The sequence below is a fragment of the Anguilla anguilla genome, chromosome 1, assembly GCF_013347855.1.
Source record: "Anguilla anguilla isolate fAngAng1 chromosome 1, fAngAng1.pri, whole genome shotgun sequence".
In the NCBI taxonomy this organism is placed as follows: Eukaryota; Metazoa; Chordata; class Actinopteri; order Anguilliformes; family Anguillidae; genus Anguilla; species Anguilla anguilla.
Window position 1 is genome coordinate 10,019,751 of NC_049201.1, and position 26,318 is coordinate 10,046,068.

General features: G+C 46.7%; 1 protein-coding gene across 1 annotated transcript in view; it reads right to left on the bottom strand.

Annotated features, from left to right (window-relative positions):
- Positions 1–4,210: 4,210 nt before the first annotated feature.
- Positions 4,211–26,318, bottom strand: part of dph6 (diphthamine biosynthesis 6) — a 67,659-nt gene continuing 45,551 nt past the window's right edge. The window contains exons 13-15 of the mRNA XM_035430362.1: positions 15,716–15,982; positions 9,584–9,953; positions 4,211–4,509 (exon numbers count right to left, since the gene is read on the bottom strand). Of these exons, the coding sequence (XP_035286253.1) occupies positions 4,391–4,509; positions 9,584–9,953; positions 15,716–15,982 (756 nt within the window). The 3' untranslated portion in view covers positions 4,211–4,390. The remainder of the gene's footprint in view (positions 4,510–9,583; positions 9,954–15,715; positions 15,983–26,318) is intronic.

Consider the following 26,318-nt stretch of genomic DNA (forward strand, 5'->3'; position numbering starts at 1 on the left):
TGCCTCGCTGTGTGATCTCTGATCCCTGTGTCCATGTTCTCTGTGAGCCCTCACAGTTTTAGATGGTAAATGGTAAATGGACTGCATTTATATAGCGCTTTTATCCAAAGCGCTTTACAATTGATGCCTCTCATTTGCCAGAGCGGTTAGGGGTTAGGTGTCTTGCTCAAGGACACTTCGACATGCCCAGGGCGGGGTTTGAACCGGCAACCCTCCGACTGCCAGACAATCAGTCTTACCTCCTGAGCTATGTCGCCTAGATCTTTAGTAAAAATGTAATATTAGACAAAGGGAACCTGAGTAAACACAAAACACATTTTTTTTTTAAATTATTCCATTTATTTAAGAAGAAAGTTATCAAACACCCATGTCACTCATGTGAAAAGTAACTGTCCCCTTAAACTTAATAACTGGTTGCACCACCTTATAGCAGCAAACGAGTGCTTCCTATAATTTGATACCAGTCTTTCACATTGCAGTGGAGGAATTTTAGCCCACTCTTCTTTTCAAAACTGCTTTAATTCAGACAAACTTGTAGGTTTTTGAGTATGGATGGCTTGTTGCAGGTCCTGCCACAGCATCTCTATTGGATTCAAGTCAGGACTTTGACTAGGCCACTCCAAAACTTTAATTTTGTTTCTTTTGAGCCATTCAGATTTGGACTTGCTTTTTTGTTTTCTGAACCGAAAAGCTCTAAACATCTGAAACACAATTTGCTAATTCTGAGGCTCTGGCCTACCACTGGCACGTAGGCAGCTCTGAGCGGGCGTTGACTTATCAAACTGTTTCTCAGCCCATCTAGAGAGATGATCATCAAAGTGCTTTTCAGTTATTTTCAGAGCACATACGCACAGTGCGAGGGCCTTGTATTGTGTGAAGCCACCTTATGCCAGCCCTCACGTGATGCGTCCCCGGCCGTCATGCCCTCAATGTCTGAGACCTCCCAATCAGAGACCTCGCTGCCTCATTGCATGTGAAACAAGCGCCTAGCCTAGCAAGGGCTCTCCATCAAACTCTCTAAGAGAAGTCATGCTCCTTCAGAGCTCTCATAGAGACAACGTTCGCCCTACTCTAAACTCAAAAGGACAGCATTCACACTGATCTTAACCCTGAAAAAGACAGTGATCTGCTTTTTACAGACTCAGAAAGACAGTCTTCATCCTTCTTCATCCAGACGGATCTTCACTCCTTGCAGTGAAGACGATTGTCTCTCCATGAACATGAGCTTCCAATGGTGCCTATGTGACCAGTGGCGTCCAGATTTGTTGTTTTTTTCTTCATGCGTGTGAGGAGCATCAAGTTTCTTAAGTCCATTGGGGACTCCGTGCTGACCTCTTGACCTCTCATGGATGATTAACACACTTTGTGGAGCGTGATATGGGCACTCCGAGGTTTAAAAAAGTTAGACAATAAAATACTTAACTGAAACTTTTTATAATGGATTCAACATTTTCTGACTGTAAATTGATTACGTAAGTCTGGAATGAATTCTAGGAAATCATGTGAGGAATTAATAATTTAAAAAAATTAACTTGTGACATCATATATTTAAAATTTTATATGCCTAATTTTCAATTTTTCTATTCCTCTATTATGGACCAAACCATGAAAAAAAAAAAAAAAAAAAAAAAAAAAAAAATATATATATATATATATATATACGCAAATGTTCATGAATATTCATGTCTATGCAGCAACCACATAACCGCAATGTGTCAGTTCTCATGGATGGGGGTGGAGGGGCGACGTCTCTGGAACAGGACAGTGCAGGACGGGGTGAGGCCAGGTTGGGTCGGACACAGGGGTACGAAGCCCTTTTGGAAGAATTCAGCAAATGCACAAATCAGGGCTCTCTGCTGTGGCCTCTGGCACTCAGTCTAGCCCCACTGTTAGCACCTTTACAGGTTCACATAAAGGCCAGCAGCCGACATCCACACACCTCTTCCTCTGTTCCTGGTAGGGAATATATCAAGTCTGCCATTTTCCTCTTTCTGACCCAAAGGCAGGCGCAAATTGGCAGATTTCAAGCACTGTTCATTAAAAAAATGTAAAAATAAAAAATAAAAAACCCCACTTCAACATTATCCCCTAAAATTTTCACATGGATCTCAGTCTAAATATCAACTCTCAGCTTGGGTGAAGAAGAAAATGGGTGCAGAAACATACTGGCTTCACTTCAGGATATGTTCCCATTCTGTCCACATGAGGGCAGCATACACCACCGAATGGGTCGGTTGCTCAGCAGCTTCCATTCCTTGTGAAATGGATTCTTTTAAACACAGACATTACTATTTGCCACAAACTGTTGCCTTATATATATATATATAAATATATATATGGCAATAGTTTAGTATAAAGACGCACATTGAAAGAGGGAGACGGATAGAGAAAGGGAGAGAAGGGTAAATGTTTCTTTATGATGGACAGAAGACTGGTGCCAGAGGGACAGTAACACGGCAGAACAGGCTCCCTCCAGCATTTAGAGCACAGAAAAAAGTCAACATGCTGCTTCACAGTGAAGTGACAAGAGCTGGAGGGCAACTCTGTGCCCAGAAAGGACAACTTTAGCTGCAGCAGGAATAAGCATACCATGCCGGCTGTGGGTCTTTTTACAGCCGCTGCGAAATCAGACACACGCTGCGTTCATGCGCGCAGGACGCCGGTCATTTACATTCAGTCGGCGGCGCGTTGTGTAGACGCTGCAAGGACACGGCCTTCGAGGCGGGGCGTGGCGGACCGCGGAGAGCGCGGAGGTTTTTAGCCCGTGGCTCCTGTCTGAGGGACGCTGCCGTTTTACAAAGGTGTAAGGAACATGGTCGCCCGCTCGCGGGTCGCACACTCCCGGGTGCCGTTACGGTACCCTGTATCACCGCAGAATGCTGATGCGCCACACAGGAGTTCCACTTCCTGTGTCCCACCCCAGGCCTTCCCCCCGCAGGGAGGGCGCGCAGCCAGCAGAAGGCCGTGAACGTGCGCTCTCTGCGCCGCCTCGGGAAGGTGGAGACGCGCGGGCCTCACAAACACGTCTGTCTTTATTTACGCCGCCGCTGCTTTTCTCAGGCAATCTGCCCGCTTGTTTTTGGCATTTTTCAATAAACCCTCAAAGCCTGTTATTGCCTCTCTTATTTATTTATTTATTTATTTTTTTACAAATAAAAAACCCCTCACACCGCGCTGACAGGGCGCGGATCAATAGCCCGCTAAGATGGCCGGCCCGGCTCAAGTACAATGGAGAGAATGAGTGAAGTAATGATGCATTCCAATTGAGCTCATCAATACGGTTCATGATCTTTGAGAAAAGAAATGTTCCCAGTGAAATAGTTAATGGCGCTGTTTTCTCCCCTCTGTTCCCGACGAGGAAGCCTGCCCCGCAGCTGCGCGCTCACCAGCCCCTCTCCCATTAACCAGACGCAATCTGAATCGATAGGGAACATGAAGAGGCTTAATCTTTTCAGGTGCTTGGTTCTGATTGCCCATTACAGAATAATAACCCCTCTCAGCCCGGCGAGGCATGAGCGGAGAAACAAACAAGACGCCCTCGCCTCCCCGTCACCCCAAAATAAAAGGAGAGAGCAAGTAAATCCATACGTTTCTACACACACACAGACAGGACTTTGTGGTGGTGGTGGAGGAGTACTTTATTAGGGTGTTGTTCCAGGGATAGGGGAGGGGATCCAGGATCGTCTCCCTGGATGTGAAATGCCCAGATGCTGGGTGTTGGGAAGCAGCAGGTCCCTGTGTGCTGGTCTCCAGACCAGCAGGCCGAAATTCCCCCCGACAGGCCCTCTCTGTTCCCCAGCAGCAGCTGCTGCTGACTCCGGACGGAGCGGATTACACAGCTAATGTACACGTGTACGGAAATGTACACGGACGGAAATGTACACGCGTGTGCACGCATGCAAGCCCGGCCACGCCCGCGAGAAGGCACGCAGATGCATCACACACACACACACGCACACTCACGCACGCACACACGTACACACACGCACGTACACACACACGTACACACACACGCACACGTACACACGCACGCACACACACACGTACACACATGCACGTACACACATGCACACGTACACACACGCACGCACACACGCGCACACACACACGTACACACACGCACGTACACGTACACACACATACGCACATGTACACACACGCACGCACACACACAAGTACACACACGCACACATACACATACGCACGCACACGTACATACACGCACGCATGACCGGCCACGCCCATGATCAGACACGCAGACACACACACACACGTAACTTGCTCCAGAACATTGCTCTGATCCCTGTGTAGGCTGAAGGCTCAGATCATGGACGTGTCCCAGTCACACACACACAGGTGTGTTTGTGACCTGTGAGGGTCAGTTTCCCCCTCACACACTGAGCCAGCAGGACAGGTGCAGGATCCGGGAGTCAGGGAGGTCCAGGACCGGAACGAGCGCCACAGCCGGCCCTCTCTGGTCAGGCGTGTCCTTCAAACACTCTGTCAGGCCTAAGGAGAGATACACAGAATTACCACAAGAATACACAGTACTGGCACACATTACGGAAACACGGCATTTATAAACATAGTTTATAAATTTACATAATTGTGCAGTCTAATATGTATCTTACTGTTGGAACTTTTATCAGCTTGAACATGTATTTGTTTGTCCAGTATTTTTCTACATAAAATAATATTCATACAAAGAAAAATGTTTATTTCAAATTACTGATAACCACTTGTGGTCAAGAAGATACATTTATACTGACGGAAATGTCTCCAAGAAACACCAACAGAAGAGTGGGCACAGATAAAATTTTTAAACCTGTTCTTTAAGCACAGTTTTTCCATAATTTGTGCCAGTACTGTATGAATAATTACGCTGTCCATTATAACTGGAGCACTGAGGTCAGGCACAAGGTCTGAGCTGAAAATCTGAGCTCTTCAAAGGAAAAAAAAAAAAGGAAGAGGAACACCAAGAGCAGGCCATGCCACAGTGTCAGACCGGGGTCCGTCCAGGGCCCTCCCCAAAGGGGTGCCCCGCAACAAAGCCTGCACTTAACCCTTCGACCGGGGAACACACAACTATTCACAAATTATTGATGTTCTGAAATCCTAGGCAGATTGCTATCCACCCTGCTCCTCCCTACAGAAGAGACATATGGTCACTGTGGGCCCAGTCTCCCAGAACCCCCCCCCCAACAGCCCAGCATATAATAGCACACACTACACACACTACACACACACATACAACAGAAACCAGCAAGCAGCCTGCTGTTAAGACAAAATTAGCTGTTTGTTGGAGGGGAGGGGATTCGGTTGAATTGATCTAAATCTTCTGCATGTTGTGGGACTTTCTGCCAGAAGGAGGGAGGGAGATTTCGGGGGGGGGGTGTGGCTGCAGTAACAGATGAACAGTGGATATGGCAGTGGAGAGTTCATTATCCAGCTCTGGCACTGCCTCCTGGTCAGTACAGAATGTTCCGGGGGAAGTCTGTGCTCACTGATCGCTAACACACAGTCACTGCCGGCTTGAATGCGAGAGCATTCCTTTAAGAAAAGTTGTGCCAACAGCAGTGAACCCTGACACTCAGGCACTCGCATACTTTCAGCCCAACAGCGATGGTGAGTCACATCCTGTCATCGATTTATTACACATTTATAAACACGCACAACCTACAATTATGTAGGCAATGTAACTTCAGTCACTAAAAAGAAAGCTACAACACAGAACCATGTCACAGAGGGTGTACATGTGGACTGAAATCATTGGGGAAGGTTAAAATGGCTGTTTTGCACAATTTAATAAGCACTACCCGCCTTTGCAAAAGCAAGCTCAGCATGTCGAGTCCAGACCTCAAAGTGGCCAAACTGGATAATTATCTAATGCTGGCTTGAAACACAGTTAATGAAAGGGACGGGTTTCTTTCATTTCAAAAACGCTTTTTTGTTCCGGTGTGTGAAACCCACTCCAGGACTTGGAGCCCTTGTGAGATCAACAGCAGACAACATGCTGGATAAAATAAATGTGGTATTTATATTTAAAAAATGAATTACTGCAGCAGGACCTTATTACTTATGACTTTTTATCTTCGTACTCACATGACAGATTCATTCTGGTGTAAACTCTGAAGGTGACAGTGAGTTAAAGCACCTCGGCACTGGGCTCAAATATCCCGTGGCGCCCTCTAGTTTTGCCCCACAGACTCAACCACCAAACTGACGCCTAACAGACACTGTTAATCCTCAGGCCTGTCCCCCCTTCCCCCCACCCCCCCACCCCCCCAGCCTTCAAATGGGAGGGGCTTGGAGAGGACAACTGGTCAGGGGCCATTACTGGAACCCTAAAAGCAATCACATTAGCAATGGGATGGAACTAAACCGTCAACCCAAGGGTACCATCATTATTCTGCTTCAAATCAAACAGCGCCGGGGAAAAAAAAAGGGCAGCGTGAAATCTTCATTCTGAGAGAAAGGGCTGTGGGTTATAACTGCCGACACCACTGTTTTATTGGGACATTATCATTTTGCTCTCTAAATAAATAAATAAATGTGGGGGGGTGGGGGGGGGAGCACTGTTTTTTACGGGCTTGGGTAGCGAAGCTTTTGTGCGAAATTGCGAATGCCTGCTGGGGGTAAGGGGCTTTTAGGAGGGAAAGAGCCCTGAGCCAGTGCTTCAGCTCGTGCTACGCTGCGTCTCAAACTGTTTCAAATTAACCGGTAAACAAGGGCGCAATTAGCGGGCATCAGCTCATGGAAATCGCTCATTAGAGCTGAGGTGAGTGAACAGTGTGGCGGAAAAGGCCAAACGCGCCTTCGTTTTCACTCTCCCTCTCTCTCCCGAGAGGACCGCGTCTGACTGAAACACCGCCCCGCTCCTAACCCCCTGTAGGCCCGCGCCTGCCCGAAACACCGCCCCGCTCCTAGCCCCCTGTAGGCCCGTGCGGGGGAGCACGGCCAACGCCTCTCTCTGCTCCCCGTTTCTCCCGGCTCGCTACGGCTCTTTACCACAACTTCACAACACCGGAATCTCCGCCTAAATGCTTTTTTTTTATTTTTTATTTTTTCACATTTTTAACAGATAAATGGAATTAAGGTTTAACGCTCTGATGTTGATAGCACGGCGGCCTTAATTATGACTCTCAAACGTACTCCAGTACTCTGCCATCTCAATCTGTGCAACATGGTCCAACCCAGAATATAAATAAATTCCCCGAGGTGGATATTCTTAGTGCAGAGTTTGAGGTGTCACATTAATTGCCGATGTCAAAAAAGAATGTTTCAGGAAGTAAATGCTTACTGTATCAAATATAAAGACGGGAGAGTACTCCAATATGAGTCTACAAATACAGAACATACTTAATTATCCCCTAAAGCATGATAAATACAGAATACATATCAGGTTTCAGTATGCATGGCAGCCATATTTTAAACCTCAGATTAAACTTGCCTGGCACGTTTGCTAACCTAGACTGCGCCATGTTTTTGCTGCTAACGAGGACGAAAGCCAGGAGACAAAAAAACCACTGGCCCCTGAAAACACTGGCCCCTGAAAACACTGGCCCCTGGGTCCAACCCCTTCTCCCTCTGTTTCGCCTGGAGCGAAGATCATCCATGTTCTGTGTGGCCACACACGGGGCATGTGTGTCTGTCTGTTATGTATGTGTGTGTTTCTTTGTGCGCGTGTATGATCCTACAGTCCATGTGTTTGCACGTGTCAGTCTACTCTGTGCATGTTTGCGTGCACGTATGAAACTACTGTACATGTGTCTGCATGTGTGTCTGTCAGTTATGTGCGTGTTACTCTGTGCGCATGCATGAAACTACAGCACATGTGTCTGCATGTGTGTTCGTCTGTCATGTGTGTGTCTGTGCGAATCTATGACAGTACAGTGCGGGTGGACCCATTAAACATCGTGGATGGATTTCAGTTCACTCCTCTGATCTGAACTGGACTAGGCTGTTGTTGTGAAATGGCGACAGTTGATTCTGACTGCAAAAAAAATGACCAAAAATATCTGTCACATACCTGCCTCCAAGTATGTACTGTGTGTGGGCGAAACAAACCTGTTTTTTTTAAAGAAATGTACGCCCACATGACGCAAACAGCCCAATTATAAGAGGATAACTTTGGGTCTCTGAAATATTTCTCATGAACAAAAGGTAGGATAACTGGTGCGACCTGATCAGCCGCAATCCTGACACAATCACGTCCTGTCATGGTGGAAGCAGATCGCCGGTTTCTATCAGCGCAGGGGACGTGTTATCCCCTGTGACCGATAAGGCCGATCGCCTCACTTTCTATCAAGTGGCCTGACTCCTGGGAGGCAGTCAGTAAAAGCTGTGACCCATAAACTGTGCCAAAGGCTCCCTTCTGGGGGTCACTGGAGGGGTGCTATACGATTTCTAAGCGTCTGGTTTGCTGAAAAAAAATTAAAATAATAATACACGTATTTTAAAAAATGCAATATGTTTTAGGTCTATATTAATGATATTTAAAATGTGTGGATATTTGATGGAGTGCTCAGTAAATAAGACTACGATGGTGTTTCTTTGAATGTTTTCTTTTTCAACAGCAGATATATTTCTTTCGTTAAAAATAACTGAAGTTGTTTTGCTGTTTGTCACCAGGCGTTTCCACTTTTCAGTCAACAGCTGTGGGTACACGGGATGTACATCATGTTCATATTGTTTTTTATATCCTTTTTCTGGCGTCTCTTAAAACTGAGTAGAACAAACAGTTCACAGAAATATCCAGCTAATTTATGGGCATTGTGCAACTTTGGAATGAAAAAAAAACTAATTAAAAACATGAGTATAATCACTGACTTTCAGAAGCTGTTTATACACTGTATTATTCTAACTGGTAAGGAAACCAGTAAGAATGATGTTCTCAACAGCACTGTTGTTCTGCATGTGGGGTCACTTTAAAATGTTGGAATAACCTGATGTGAAATGCAGCGGCAAATTATTGAGTGTTAGCATTATGTTACCGAGTAAATAAATGTGTAGGTAGCCAACAAATGGTTTATATTCATCATAAACATAATTTAATTTCCACCATAATAACAGGTTATGCTGAGGCAGAAAAAGGCTTGCGAAATTCCCGGCTTGGCTTGGATTCAAATCACTAATTGATTGTTTTGAGGAGAACATAACAATTATGCCTTGGTGATGAATGACTCGGTTGTCCCTTTTTTCAGGACAGAAGGGTTCTCTTGGGACAAAATAGCACAATGGAGCATTCTTTCTGCCCGGGTGGAGAAGCAGAAACCCCTTCGGGTCTGTCGCAGGGGAAAGAGCGCGGTGCCGAAAAAGTGGAACGGTGGCGAAGCCCTCACAAGCTCTCAGTACGCGCTCGAGAGCGAGAACGCACCCGCTCACAGGACAAAAGCAAAATCGACCGTGACAGCAGCTGGTCCTCAAAGGCTTTGGAACAGTTTTGCAGCCAATGAATACAGCGCTAATGTTAGCATAGCACACATAAGCGGTGTTGGGGCGGTTTACCTGCCGTAGTTTCGCAGCCAACAAACACAACGCTAATGTTAGCGTAGCGCACATAAGCTGTGTCGGGACGGTTTACCTGCCGCAAGCTGTCTGGCCAGGGCGCTGTCGTGCTTATAGAAGGTTCTGGCACACAGGGGGGAGAGGGTGTGGCCAACTTCGCGCAGAGCGTCCCAAAAGGCGTCGCGTAGCGCCTGCAGTAGCCCCTCCTCCTGGGTGGTCCCGGGGCCCGGGGGGCGCAGGGTCAGGGAGAGGGACAGGGTGGCACACTGGCGGGTGCTGGACTGCAGGGCCTGGCACTCGATGGCACCGGACGGCACCTCCGTGGTCGCGCGGAAGGAACACCTCTGCCTCGGGTCGTCCTGGGAAGCGATGACGTGCAGCTCCACCGCCGCACCCCTGGGCAGGCGCGGCACCACAACGACCACTAGAGGGCCACACTGAGCCTCCTCCTGGCCGTACGATTCCTCCTAAGACACGGATAGCTAGCGTTACAAATTACGCACATCCACACCTGCTCACATTCATAACCGCTAAAATACAATCGGTGCTTTATTTACATGACAGGAAGCAGATTCGTTTTTAAGATCTGAAACAAAACAGCACATGCAATATGTTACATAACTTACATTTAGGCATATTTTCCCCCCAAAAAAAAGACTAACCATTATCCCCCAAAAAAGACTTGCATTGGGTATTCTATACACACTCGATCAAGTATGTCTGCCTCTCCTGAGATATCCCCTGTAAGGAATTTTTTGATGTCATCAAGATGGAAATTCTCGGCATATTTTGGCAACTCCACACTCTTTCACCGCATACACCTATTATACAGCTGCCATTATGGGTCTAAATGATTTAATCTACAGAGTAAAAATCTTTTTTTTCTGCAAGAAAGCCATTATCGGCAATGAAATACATTCTACCCTCAAGCAGTTCAATGCGGCCCTCAAATAATACTTTGTTGCAGCCTTACCTGCTAATGGGGGAGAAATGAACATTTTATAAAACAGTCATTTTGTCTGGAGTCGATAGGGCAAAAACACTTAACCTCCTTTTCAATTTGCGGGATCAATTTTCATCCACTTACACCCCACTTCGTAAGTGCAGAATAATGACAGGTTACATACACTTTATTTTGAGATTCACTCACAAAAATTATTGACAAGAGCGCGAGCGCCACTTTGGCACCCAGCAGACGCGGGCCCGCATGACCCACTCCACCGTCTGCATGAGCGCTGCACTTACCTCCAGATTAAACTTTAGCAAAGGCCTAATTGTGCGCCGTAGGCCGAGGCGCCTCAGCTTTTCGGAGAGAGAGAGCGCGGCGGCGAAAAACAGGGATGGATTCCCCCCCCCCCCCCCCCGTCCACCCCCCCCCCCCCCCCGTCCGCCCCGCAAAATTGTGCAGCTTGGCTCACAATGAATAATTATACGGAGAAAAAGAGAGAGAAAAAGATGAAATCGCAGAGGCCCGTTTGATTTGAGCGGGGTGTCAGAACCATCTCTCAATGTGGTTTTTTTTTTGCTACACCCTCCCCACCGCCCCCCCCTTCCCTTTCCCCTTCCCCAACCCACACCAAGATAAATGTTATATTAGCACTTAAGAGAAGCAAGGTATTCTCCTGCAGGGGATGAGTTCTACCCTTGTCAATACTCATTCCCCTCTAAGTGAGGGGAAAGACGGGGTGGGGGTGAGAAACGGGCCCTGCTCAGCCAGGCTTAAAGGCCATTTTGTGGGCCCTGGGTGCTCAGGCAGCGTCTGCGGAAGGAACGGGACTGGAGCTCCATGCGGGTCGCGACCTTCAAACCAGCGCAAACTTCCTGTCTGCTTTTTCCGACCTTTTCTAAGGCGGTTAAATCAGTATCCCCGTTACCCGCGGAGACCTGCCTGCGTCGACGCGCTGGGCATTCGGTCGAAGGAAAGGGTTCAGATAGAAAAGAGCAGGACTGACACCACCAATGCACAGAGAGAGAGAGAGAGAGAGAGAGAGAGAGAGGGTGGGAGGGAGAGAGAGAGGGAGGGAGAGAGGGAGGGAGGTAGGGAGGGAGAGAGGGAGGGAGAAAGAAGGGATTATATAAGAATTCAGTGCAATCTCTGGCTTTTGCACCGCAGTGCGATTCTCCACAGTACGGTTCTTTTCCAGCCTTGAAAGCATTCCATGGCCGCCACCCTGCTCAAACAGGAATCCTTTATCAGATTCATCTAATAAAACAAGATGACAAATGCTGATATACAGCGGAGCTGAGAGCCAGGCCGCTTCCACGGTAAAGGACCCATAATGCATTTCACCCTACGCGCTTCATTACAACTCACTCTCTTCCCTCTTTGCCCTCTCCTTTCCATGTACTGCGGCTGGCTACTGGGAGCGGTGAGGCAGTATCGTCACGGTGACCAGAATTTCCTGCACGCTCGCTCGTGCCCCCTCCCCCGCGGTCCCCCCCCGCGGCCCCGCCCCTCGGCCCCACGCTCGGCGCGCGCGGTCCTGGCGCAGAGGCGTGAAAGCCGAACGGTAAACACCGTAATAAGGAAGTGGTGTGAAGCCTGGGAGCAGCGGGGAGCTGATGGCCCCGGCGCTCAGCCAGTTCCCCTACATTTCCTGCCCAGCGGGACGCCTTCAACGCGCCGCCCGCCACAGGCCTCCCCCCCGGTTTCACTTACGCACTCCCGTGTGTGTAAACTGCCCCCCCACACCGCGTCCCCACCGCCACTGTGCTTCCAACGGCTCCCTCCAGACGGCCCCGCTGGGGGTTTTGGGGAGAGAGGGGGCCCCTCGGTGTTTAGACACGTGGACCTCGCAGGAGAGCGTATCTGGAGCGGGCCGGGGCCCCCCTAAAAGCCGCTCCGCCACAGACGGTCGAGCCGGCTCCCCCCCCCCCCCCCCCGAGCTCCTCCTTTTAACCCCGTTTAAAGAAAACAAGAGCCCGTTTCTGAGTGTGTGTGTACGCGGCCCGGGTGCCGCGGGTCACCTGCGTTTCAGACGCTCGTTAACTGGACCGTGACTCCATCGCCGCGGTTACGCCATTGCGGTCCGGCCTTGTTCCCTCCCGCGTCGGTCAACACCGGCAGCAGCTATGGCAACACGCCGAACGGCACGCGATGAGCTGCATTCTTATTCCAGCATGGAGCCGAATACCCTCTCTAAGTAGGTACATCACACACCCACAAAGTCAAACGCGCACAGCAATTCCGCATGCAGCCACTTGAACAAACAAGACCAGGTTCAAACCTAGTGTATGGCTGGACCGAACCGGCCGACGTCACAGACGTGCACGGTGTCAGTCAGTCAGTCAGTCAGTCACAGACATTCGCGTTTGTAGGGCTGGCCCCGCTGTTGCGGTCCAGCCAAAAAATTCACCGCCAACGTTATTTAGAAAAGAAAAAAAAGTTGAAGCCTTCTCTCAGTGCGATTCTCATTACAGACGTGAGGCTCGATTATAAACTCCCCACGATTCAGTGCGCTTCACACACACACACACACACACACACACACACACACACACACACACACACACACGCAGGTCCGCCCCGCGCATTCATCAGCGGCGCGCCGCTCCGCAAACACAATTTCACACACACAAACTCCGCCGTGCTCCCAATTAACCCACGAGGCTCCCGCGTCCACCTGATTAGAGAAATTATCAGCGCACAGCATCAACATGGCAAGGCTTCCAGAGTACGCAGGCACACAGTCGTGTGTTTCTATCAAAGATTGTTCTGCATGAATTGGCCGATTTTTCCCCAGCATCGCAGCTCTCTGTTCTTGGTCGTGTTTGGAAGTATATGCGCAGTAGAAGTGATGCATTTTTTTCATCGATGTATGTTCTCAAAATATTGAGGTCCTCTTAACTGTGTACACAACCTGGCCAGAACTAGCATGTAAGCTGCCAGTTAGTCTAATAATGAAGACATGTATCTAGCTACAGTTGGCACAGGCTGCCGGTAGCTTGGATAAACATTTGCCCTAAAATATTCCCCTTTGAGAAAACTATAAGATAAACATATGCAGTATTAATGCATGAATGTAAAAAAAACAACGTTAAGAATTAAATGGATAAAAGGAGCCAATTGAAATGCTTCTGTTGTTTTTAATCACAGGAACATTCACATGGTTAAAAAAAGCAGTGTGAAGGTAAAATCCTCCCTCTCCGTCTCATGAGTTCTGTTATCTGTATTTGACCCGTGTTAAATATTCTCATTACAATCACTTCAAATGAATAGAGGCCTTTTGTTTAATCCCCACCCCGGGGAGACGGCGTTCACGGGGAGGGGGATAAAATGGAGGACGTGGGGATCCACCCAGCCTGGGAGAGCGGGAAAAAGACTCTTCTCCTGCTGCCTCTCCAAACACAGGCCAGTGGAAGACACTCTCTCACTTCAACACTGTCTCACTCTCAGCATGGCAGAACGACTATCCTGTACAAGTTACATTTAAAAATGGTATTTCTGATATTGTTCCTTTTGAATTATGTATATTAAATACATCCAGATCGTAAACATACAGAATTAACTAAAGATCTGAGAGATACATTCAAAAGACTACATTTGAACAATTTGGAAGTCCAACCCTGTTACATTTAAAAAGTAATGTGTATAATTGATACAAAATTAAAAATGTTTGTTTGTTTTAAATTTCAACTGTCTTTTTAATCAACTGTCTTTATTCATACTATTCATTAGCATCAAACTATAACTACAATACTAAAACTATAACAATACAACATCTACCTTCCTATATCAGTCATTGACAAACATAAGCAAGTTCATATTGATTGGAATCTCAAAAGGGGCCAATTTTGACCACCTGTATGTATAAAACAGGTGGTCAGTCAATTCCTATAGTCATTTCTCTCTCAAATATGATTATGGGAACTGTTGTTGAAACTGAAAAGACTTTCGTATGGAACATCAAATTAAAAACATAAAAAACTAAACTGAAAGGTAACATTACAGAAAGCGTACTACTGAGGTTTTCTAAGCAGACATTCCTTGCTTGTGAAAAAAAATCTTTCCTCATGTTTGTAAATCGATTTATGCATTTTAAGTGGCATTATAACCATATTTCCCATCAGCTCTGGTGATAAAGCTGCCCTTATACAGAGGAGGTAAACCACACAGTAGCGCCGCGCCCAAATTCAGCGACCGGACGGCACACCGAAGCTGAACCGCGCACCCCGCTCCCCGGCCCAACTGATCAGAGAGCCGGGCCGAGTCTGAGGGGCGTTCGGGGGGCCGCTCGCGCAGACAGCCAGCAGTGAGTAAACCGCTTAACAAACCCCAAAAGAGCGCGGGGGCGAGGTGGCCTGGAGAGGCGGGCCGGGCCTCCCCGCGCCGCCCCGCCCGCCTCCCTCCGGTCTCTGGGCTCCGCAGATTAGCGCTGGAGGTGGAGGCCCGCGCTCCTATTAGCGATTTGGAGGCGGGCCGCCGGGGGGAGAGGGGATAAGCCGTTCAGAGGGCTGAGCGGAGCCCCGTAAAGGGGATAAAGGATTAGGGAGGCTCTAAGGAAGACATCTGCTCCCGTGCCACGCTCCATATTATCAAAGACACCAGCGGATCCCCCATCATAAACTTTTCATGAGCGCTCGCGCTGGTAAATATCAGCCGACTCCTTGCGTTTTTTTTTTTTTTTTGGGGGGTGGGGGGAGGGGGGGGGGGGTTGGGGGGCGGGGGGCTAGGGCTGTGATGGAGCTGGGGAGACTTAGCGACAGCGGTTGATAACGAAACACACCTTCTTACGTCAAATTTAGACATGTCAGGATGGGACTTAGAGGGCCAAACGTGTACACACTGGAAGATTAAACGTGTCTTGCGTAGATTACCAACAGAGATTGTCGTTTCGCGGCGCCCCCGCTAAAATCTACGCGCGCTCTTTGATGCGCCCCGGACGGTATCTGCGGTTCGGCGGCTCACGGGCGCGCGCGCGAGACTGGAGCAGAATCGGGCAGAACGCCGCGTAATCCCCCATCAGGACCACACAGCCAACAAACTCGCAGCCTCACACCGTGGGAGAGCAATCGTTTAGCGCACCTTTTCTCGGGGAAAGCGGCGGCGCGTTGGGCCCGTGCCCGGGCAGCCGCTCCGCGGGTATTACGCGGATGAACTGTAGTCATGGCCGATAGCACCGCGCCCGCCCCTCTGAGGGGGATGAGCGCTGAGAACGCTGACGGAGCGTTCGCCAGGGGCGCCCCGTTTTAGCGGTTTCAGTCTCACCCGGGCACGTAGCTCCTCCTCCTCCTCCTCCTCCTTCTCCAGCTTCCTCCGCCAGGCGCGCCGGACGAGGGGGACGTGGCGGCGGCGGGTGACGTAGCAGTGGGCCTGCAGCGCGTGCCCCAGGGCGAGGCCCCCGCGCGTGGCCGCCAGGACCCGCTCCGCGTGGGCGAAGGACAGGGAGGCCTGCCTCAGCGCCCCGCCCCCCGCCAGCTCCATGGTGCAGGGGACCAGGGCGATCTGTCCCGCGCAGAACACCGCCTCGTCCACCTGGGGGGGGGGGGGAGACACCAAAAACACCCCCGGTAAGCTCCTGTCACAGATTCATTACGCTAAAGGTTCATTTAACTGTCATGTGTCTGGTTTCATTACTATGGAACGCACAGTGACACTGTATGCCCAAACATGCTAAATATGAAGTAGAGCAGACACCACTGATCATACTATTATAACTAATAAAACATTTGTTTCTTCATTTGTTGCGTGTTTGAAAAACCTGGCGGGGAGGTGACAGGTGGGAGATTTACATAAATGCAGGATAACTGACGGGGCGAGCCATCTTTCGTGAACGTCGGAGCTCCCCGCAGTGCTACGCTAACGCGGGTCTCGGGCCCGTGCCACCCGGTGTCAGAGCCGAGGAAAGGGAGGAGCTCCACAGAGGAAGTTATTCATTACTCTGAAACCTGTGACGGCCTCTGTTCTCGGGGTTCTGGGCTCCCTGTGCAGAGAGAGAAGTACTGCTGGTCTCCTGGCTGGGGTCAGGGGTCACTCTGTGAGAGCACTGGTCTGTGAAGCCAAGCTGTGCAGCCCCCGCTTTACAGAAAGAGAATCTTTCTCCCGAAGTCAGCCCATCGCTTGAAGCACCATCCTATACTCCCACAGTCCAGAAGACTTACTGCATCTCAATCATGGTGCTGTACTTTAGGCAATATATCAGTCCCAGCCCTTTATTCTTTTTTTAGAGAACAAAAGTCTTGTGCTTAAATGATACTTCATGTTCTTACAAACCAAACCACAGCGTAAAATGCCCAGTGTTAATTCAACTCGAAGTTCTAACAGAATACATATTTGTCCAAGAGGAACCGTATGCAATCTGTAAGAGTTGATTCAACACTGAACATTTTACTTTACAACTTGTTTATATTTTCCAAGTTGACACACCAGCAGGGACAAGCTGGCTGAGGATACTTTTGGTTTTAGAATAACAGACAGTCTGTAATTAATTTTCACACTGGCATTTCACTCAACCACTGAAGGCAAAGCAAGTCCCTTGCTGAGTGGTATGAATGCAATTCAGCTGGGATGTTTTGAGTCCAGAATATTAAAAGGAAGAAGAAAATGATTTAATACAGCTTTACCCTCTAAAAATTCTGTTCCTTTGATACCGGGGAATTTTTCATTATATTACACTAAACACATCTCCACTGTGATCTCACATATCAAGGGGTATTATGAACACAATTCCAGGCAGCACAGAGGTGTAACAATTAAATTAGCAAGAATTACTGGCCTGTATTTGAACGGCACACTCTCAATTAACAGTTTACACATTTTGCCGTTACATTATCACTGGGAATGCATATTTTGCACAATTAAAATGGTAAGGTATAGCTGTGTGTCGCATGTGCGTTTGCGTGTGTCTGGGTGTGCGATGTGTGTGTACTTGCATGCACGTGCACTTGCGTGGGGGTGCTTTGCATGAGCGTGTGTGTGTGCGCGAGTGTGTCCGCGCCCGCTCGTGTAATTAGCATAGTGATAATTAGCTGAGAAATGCAGATAAACGCTTGCTAAAGTATGTTCTTAGGCTCAATAATGCTGACCAAAAATCCATCTGATTAATGCAATGGGATGCGTGGACCGATCCATGTCGTCTCAGAGGTCACGGGCTGCGTGCCGGATCAGGTGACTCCTGAACTCAGAAAATCAAACCCCGGTCAGCGGGCGGCGGTCAATGCAAACAGCCGAGAGTGACAACGCGCTAACTGGGGAATACCGCGGCGCGAGCCGGTCTCTGACCTCGGCAGGGACCACCCCGGCCCTAATCAATCGATGCGTCGCGCGAAACGAGGTCCTTACCTGATTTCCGTTAAGAGGAAACGTCTTTTCAAACCAGATTACTGGGTGTAAAATGTGAAGTCCTGGTATTAACATGCACTAATCCCCTCCCTACCCCCCTGTCCCCCCCCCCGCCCCCTTTACTCACTTTGTTACCTAATGAGGGTTCTATCCCCCTACGTCTTCTTAAATTAGAGACCAGCTTTCATCCGCTTCCCTTTCTACGTGGAATATCCACACAAATGCGAGCAAGCACTAAGACCAATTTTAGACAACCAGCTGAGACTCCCCTGCAGCTAAGCCACCATCATTGCGAAACAATGTCAGCCATTTTCCCCACTAAATCACTGGCCACTCTACCACTGATACAGACACCCAAAAAGGTCCAAGACCACAAAGGAGGCTTACATCAACATCACAAATCAGTGGTGACAAGTTTTATCAAGCTGCATTTTGACTGGAATGATGAAATTTAAAAGGTCTTTACCAAGAAGAACAAAGCATATCATGTCAATGTTTACGGACCAATAACCCTCTGGTCTCCAGGTCCTGGAATTTCAGTGATACCCAAATACACTTGCACGTACTGACAGAAAGTGAACAATAACTACATCCATAAATCTTCAACAAGGTAAGGCCGTGAAGAATTTGACATTTCCCCCAATAACAATGATTACATGCTGATGCCACCTAATCCAAAAATAGCACAGCAGACTGTTACACAATCAATTCGTTGATTTTTTACATACAACTGCAATGGCTCATGGGAGGGGTAGTTCTTACTAGACAATTCAGAATGTACACTGCCCATTCCCAAATTGTCCTCCATTGGACAATCAGAAAAGCACATTGAGGATTGGATTTATTTATATTTTTTACATGATGATAAATATGTATGCTTAATATACAGTGATTATTTTTGTGAAAAATAGTAATAAATACATTAAAAATATAAATAATAAATATAACAAATAACAGATACAAACAGGAGTAGGATAACACATTCAATATTATTTATATTTACAAGATAATAAATCTAATCTATTTTCTTTTCAGATTTACAACATCAACAAAGTATTGGGCCAAAATTATTCCATGGAATAAAAAAATCATTTAAAAAAATCATAATTAAAAAATATAGGTATCATGAACCAAAAACTAAAAACAAAGTATTAAGCTTATTTTCTTTTCTATTGCTCGGTTGTTCTGTATGGAACAAATTTTTCCCCTCAATAAAATCAGCAGTTTGTAAGACATTATTTGAAAATAACAGCACAACAAAAACGCTTAGCTTGGGGGAGGATACGGTCACATCTATTTCCATAATCATATGGGTTTCCCATGATTCTTAGCTGCTGGGTTCAGTTGTCAACTTTGATGAATCTTCAGCATCTGCCTCTGCAGCTCCAAATTACCAGGACAGTGTTCGAGGTGGGGGGGGGGGGGGGGGGGCAGAGGGTTCTCCACTTTGAATCGGTCGGATCAATCACCGGATTATTTACCTTCCGGCATTATTTGGCGAAGCACGAGCGATGCATCAACACCGGCGTATCAGAGGGGACGAGGCAAGGAGACGTCAACAACAAATCGTCATTGGCATTCCATTTATGAGCCATCAAACGCCATCAGATCCTCTCACCGCAAAGCCCCGATCAGGTCAGACAGGTGCCGAGGATCCCTTAACAAGCCAGCCATCAAAAGGGCTTACCGCTTTAAATTTAAAAAAGGCTATCATTTGTTGATTTGAATATCAAAAGAGGCCACGGCAAGCGCCCCCAGACTGCAAAAAAAAAAAACAACAACCTCTGTCCCTAAGCCTCACAAAGCAGGTGTGTAATGATCAATTATTAAGGTTCGTTCTCAGGTTGCTCTTGGTAAAGAGGGAGCGCAGTTTTTTGCTGTGAACCTGCAAATGGGAATCTTGCTAAAAAAAAAAAAGGGGGGGAATACTATTAACATAAAATTAACAGTTCAAAAGAATGAGCTAACACACCAATCAAACTTGTTAATTGACTGTCAATGGTCTGTCCCTGAATATACAACACAGCTACATTATTCATCGTCAGTGTTGACAGGGAGACGGTGCAATTTGCATCGGCCTCCTAAACCTGATCAACAACCAGAATGCCACATACATTTTTAATGGCGATGAGGAGAACACTTTAATATTCATAAGGGCCAAAGAACTGCATATGATATTTAACTTCCAGACGCCGTGCAATGCAAAGCATCTTCCCTTTCTTTCCTTTCTAAACCTTAACCCTCCCATCATAAAAGTGGAAATAAACGGCATAATGAGAACATATGCACAGCGCTACATACTAAAACCGCACTGCAGCTATTGAATGGACACCCTGTGATAATTCTTGTCTGCTGTTTTCATTTTCACCGGTGGACCTAAATATACCCTTTTCACAGTGAAATAATTTCGCTAAAACGTGCCGTCAGAACGAAGTTCACCTCGCAGTCTTAACGTTCAATGCAAGATAAAATTCTGAGTTTGCTGCAGCGAGCTTCAAGTTTCACAGATAGCAAATTTAGTTGAAGTAAAAATATTTTTCAGAAAACAGTCCGAGAGGAAGAGAGACATAATACTACAGACCTTTCCCCCCAAAACACTTCCTCAGGCCCAGGATGCAACTGTGATCTATGCAATGTCTGAGTGCTTCCTGTGCAAGCCTGCCTGCTTACCATTAATTAAATCTGTGTTTTTAGCTTCATGGTTTATTGACCTTTATTCCATGGCTTAAACGCCATCATTTTTCATAAACTTAATGACGTGCCAAAAGGTCAGAGAGCCCCAAGGACTCTGCGCCGATCCAAACTATAACACATATGTAAATGCTCTATGGCGCCGCTCGGGGAATCAACTTTGCAGCCTTTTAGCATTTTTAAAGTACCGTAATGTCTCAAAGTGCACCGCTTATTGCTTTTCAAACGGTTCAAGGCATTAGCGCCGTGAACATGTGTGCATCCGTGTTGAGACAATGGGAAGGAGAGGTGACCTTTAAGTTACACGTGGTTGATTGTGAATGTTGGTTTTATATTTGATGCGGAAAACAGAGATTGTGTGACCCATCATTCATATGACGTTTGTGGAAAGACCTAGCATTCGTGAATGGTGTGGACTTTCTCATCCCTCTAATCCAAGGACAGACTGAGACTCTGTACTGTATCAGATATGCTAATGGACACCTCTCCATTTAATCTTCATACATAATTAAACAAGGGATCTGTAACTCAAATACACCAGTTTCACTGCATTAATAAAACAAAGCGCTACCTCAAAAATACCAAACAACAGTTACTTCTTTTTAGTTAAGCAATACAACCCTTCAGATCCAAGAACCGTGAGACCAATATATTTCAGTGCGCTGATGATTGGTTTTAGCAAGCAATTATACTAACCGTTGTTATGCTATTATCTGGTTTACATGTGGGTGTGTATGTGTGTACAGCAGCAATAAATGCAATTATGCATACATAATAATAATAATAATAACAGTGTGTATAAATCCCACAAAAACTGTAAGCCATTATTTAGAGGGAGCCCTCTGTAGATGTAATGCTTTGGACTGAAGGCAGGGGGTGTTGTTGCATTGTCAGGTTTCCAGTACACTTGACTGGGATGCATTGCTTTTTTTTTGTCATGTTTAAATCTATCCTCGATCAGACTTTCAAACAGTGGACTTCAAGAAATTATTTTCAGTGTTTTGTTTGTACACAAAAGCAATGTCTCCCAAGAATCATTGTGCACACTATCAAAAAAACTATACGTTTCATTCCATAGATAGTGTACATGTTATGTTGTCTTTGGATTTTAAATGAAATATGACTTTCATAACACAGGTCAATGTGTTAGGTGTGTGTATAATCTGAAATAATCTGAAATAGGCTAATTCCTGTGCGCAGCCTCAGTGCATTCGTAGCAAATCACGTCTCAGAACAGAAAAGGGTAAGAGATGAGCTCGTGTTGTGCTATGCCCTTAGGAGATTTTGTGTTCTGACACCTAATTTTTACAAATATAAATATCCAGACTAACCACAGTCTTTCTGTTTAATATGTCTCATAATGCTCTGTTCATCTCACCAAGAGCATCTTCGGGCACAACATGCATTTTTTCATTTGTTTCCCACGTTTCTCTGTTCGTTTTTATTATTTTTTTGTTTGCTCCACTTCGAGCCTAACCCGGCATGCTCAACTGTCACACAAAATCAGTGTTACTTAAACACTGACATAAATAGCATGCACAAGATGCACAAAGAAAGCCGAACCAGGGAAGCTTCTTCAAACATACACTCCGAGTAGAACTGGATACTGAAACGAAAATAAGAAGAATGAGCATGCAGGATGTTTTTTTTTTTGTTTGTTGCCAGAATACATTTCTAAATATCAAATGGATTTGGCATCATAATCAGCTGGTCCAGAAATAGAACGTGGTCTTTTCATGACATTGGGGCCTTTTCTTCTGTCCAAGCTACTGTAAATAAGCGTATTCCCTGTCTGTCCGAACCGCACATGCCCACTCACGGAGATGGCTCTGCAGATAAGTAGCACTGTCACGTCCATTTTGTCAACTTTATGCTGATTATTCGTCTCTATCTGCCGCTTGTGAGCATAATCAAGAGCAAGAGTGATAGCTCTGAAAACCCCTGACATGCCAGCTTATTTGTGTGTGCGTGCGTGTGTGCGTAGATATATATACATATATATATATATATATATCTACACACACATACAAATATGAAAATTAAAAAGAAAATGCATTCCTCCATATACACTGTAAACATTCTCAATGCAGCAATTCAAAAAATAAAAATGACAACCGATGCATTTCAAAAAGCATTCAATCAACTCAAAGGTCACTTGAAATTTAAACGACTGTAACAGAAAATACAAATACCAAAAAAAAAAAAAAAAAAAAAATGTTGGTATCATGTGGAAATGATGGAATGGCGCGTTTTCTCTTTGCGTTAGGGCAAAATGCCCGCTGCCCTCAACTTCCCCGACCTCTGATTTTTTGACAAATTGGTTGTGAGGTTTCTTACGACTGATGCACATATCGCAAAAATCATTTCTGCCAAGCCTCCGCCCCGACCTGCCCGTGGGACATGACAGGCTCCGAGACGCATCGCTCTATCAAACCGAATCTTTCCAGGACAATGCAAATTATGACAAATTCCATCATCCCGCATTATGCGCTTCCTGCTAATCTCCTTAATTCTGGAGAACCAGGAAGGGCTCTCTCTCCTCAGCTGAAGGGCATGATGTCTGATTGAATGATGCTGAAACTACACCCTCAACCCTGGTTTTTTTTTTTTTTTTCTCTCTCCACTTCCAGCTGCGACCACCTCTTTTCTTTTTCACGGCGCCCACTCTCTACCCTGTTTTTTTGTTGCCCTCTCTCCTCTTTTTTTCCGCCGCTGAAATTGAATAAAGAAGACCGCGCTCCCCACCTGCGTGTGAATGGTTTTTTTTTGCGCGCTGGGCACAGACAGGCATGTTTTTAAAAAAAGGGGCAGGAAAGGCGACCCAGGGTGGTTTTTTTTTTTTACGGTCTGGGCGCTACGCGCGGCCGCGGCGTGCGGGAGAATCCACGATGAGCGACGCGCACTCTGTCTTCCCGATGACTTCCACCGGCCTGTCAGCCTGTCACATCGGGAACGCGACCGCTCGCGAGAGGAGAGTCCTTCCGCATCGGCCTGCGAAGCAATCATTTAGCTGATAGCACTCCGGCAATTTTAAGACTGGGGCGCTTTGACATTACAAGGTTACGTGACGCGGTCCGCTTGAAGCCAAGGGGACAACCTGCAGAAGACATCTAAAAAATAAAAGGGGGGGGGAGGGGGTGGTGGTGGCTGGAATCAAAACAGAAAACAAAAATGTCTCCCTGAACTTCGCGGCAGTACCGCAGGCGTTCAAAAGATGGCAGTATTACTGCACGGAAAAAGGCTTGGGCTCACAGGGGACGCTTCAGCCATGTTCATACAGTAAATACGCATTTGTCTTCTTAACCAGTATCTTCTTAGTTTTTTCATGCATATTTTCTGTGGTAAAAATACACACACACACACACACACACACACATATATATCAAAGATATAAACAGAAGCCACCAGTACATTAGCAAAGCGAAGTGATAAAAATAGGGGTTAACTGATGTAATAATTATTACTTAATTTCAGACTGTATTAATGCACTGCCTTTATGCTATTTCCACATGCTGCTAAATACATTTAGAGACGTACCAAAATGAAATAATTTTAAATGGGACCAAGAACAATGTTATTTTATGGTAGTACAATATGTCCCAGTATTGTATACCAAATTTTCTGTGTAGGGTGAACAATTTTTTTTATTTAAATTTTAATACCATCTCTATTTTATACATAATGACATAACTGTCAAGAAATGTAGAGAATGGCTTCAGTCAAAATTTAATTTTTGTAAAAAAAGAAGGACCTTTTTAAAAAATAGATGGACAATCAATTTAATTTTTAATTCAAATGTTAATGCTTTCCTAGTTATAAAATATATTTAAAAATGCATAGTTGGATATGCCACACTGTAATACTGTAAAACTAAGCACATAATTGCAATGTCACTAACCTACATTTGGCAGTTATCAAAAAATCAATTTAATATCAATGAAAAAGCTATGCACAGTAAAACACCTTTTTCAATACAGTTCAAGTACATTTAGACCACATCCTCACTTAAAACATGAGGTTTTCTATTATTCATTGACAACACACGTGTAAATCTGTAAAATGTGCAAAAATGACAACGCGCAATGAAAAATGAATGACCCAGGTTAAGAGATACAGCTCAAACAGACCCCTCTATGAGAAATTAATGACAAAATGAGTAGCCAAAAGTAAATGGGACATAAACGTTAACTCTTCAACGAGCCATCAGTTTTACTGCTATTAAAACTAACATCTCCTTCATAAATTAAGACAAAATTGCGATGCAAGTCCACCCGTGCATGAGGAACCGATAATTATGATTCACCAGAATCACTTACTGTCAAACCGAATATATAGAAATTGCAGAACAATTAAATAAAATGACTCTGAATTCATTTTAAAATGCCCGATATTCAGGGAACAAAAAGAAAAAAAATTAAGTAAAATAAAAAACCAGAACACAGAATTTAGAATTTAAACACGGCCTACATTGGCAAATCACCCCCCCCCCCCTCCCTTAAAGCACTTTTCAGATTGGCAGAGCAAATGCCTGCTTCAGAGGAATGCATTCAATTAAAAATGTCACCAGCAGCACAAGCGGTGGCCATACTCGCCTATTTCTGTTCTCTTCCCATGTAAACTGTCCCCCCCTAACCCACCCCCCTGTCCCCGTGTCGGGGGCACAGGGCCTCCTCCACACCGCCCCGCTTCGCTGGTACGGAACGCTCACCCCCCCCCCCCCCCCCCCTTCCTGTGACGCGCTCCGGTCCGTGTGCGCTCGGGTAAAAGTCCCCCGTGCAGGGGGGGGGGGCGCTCCTGGCCTCTCTCTGTCCGTTCCCCTCTCATCCCCTCACCTGCGCGGTGTGCGGGAGAAAGCGTCCGCGTGCGCGTTTAGCCCCACGCGCTGCGGCTACTGCTCACCGCCGTGGTCCGGGGGCGACACGGACACATTTACTGACCGAAATCTCACAGGTCTGGGGTCACTATCTGTCAACCTGTGTCCATCGTTCAATTATTCACATTTCTGCCCCAATACCACCGTCCCACCCCCCCCCCAACACCCCCCCCAACACTCAGATATTGAACCCTGGAGAAAGTCCTCGACAGCGCTGGCAACATCGGCCCCTTTTTAAAAACACATCTGATTGGGTGATTCAGGCTGCATCAAACACAGGCATTGTTGAGTGGCTGTAATGGGCCGAGCCCTCTCTCTGACATCTGCGGCTGTGACACCGCAATGGAGCGCTTTTAAAATGTCTCTGACATCGCCCATCGCCGATTGCTCTCCCTCCCTCTCTTCTGCCAGCCATCGCCGGTGACAAAGCAGAGAATAAACACGCTCGCACACGTTAGAGCAGCCATTACAGAAATCCTCTCCAACAGAAATTAAAGCGCGCAGATTAACCTGCCACATGACGTTCGCACGTCGCGAGCGCTGAATTATGTATTTGTGTTTGACTCCCTTGGTTTCTCGCCTGCTCGACTCCATCTTTGTCCCGCCGGGGAGAGTGGAGAGGGATTGTGAAAAGGGCAAGGGGACGCACCAACGCGAGAAATGCCGTGCAAAAGAATGCTAATCTCCTCTTCCTCGTCACCATTTTAGAAGAGGGAGAGGGGGGTTAGAGGTCGCCCTTCGTGGGGTGAGAACAGGGGTGGAGGCTTTCGCGGTTTAGTAACAAATGACACAGAATGGCGGCTCCGGTCAGATTGCTGCAACCTCAGCGGCTAGGTGACTGTTGCAGTGGCGTGAGAGCGCGTGTGCGCACGTACGCGCGCGCCTGTGTGTGTGTGCGTGTGTGTGTGCGTGCGTGCGCGTGTGAGCGAGCGAGGGTTGGGGGGGCAGTGGGGGGGGAGTAGGGGG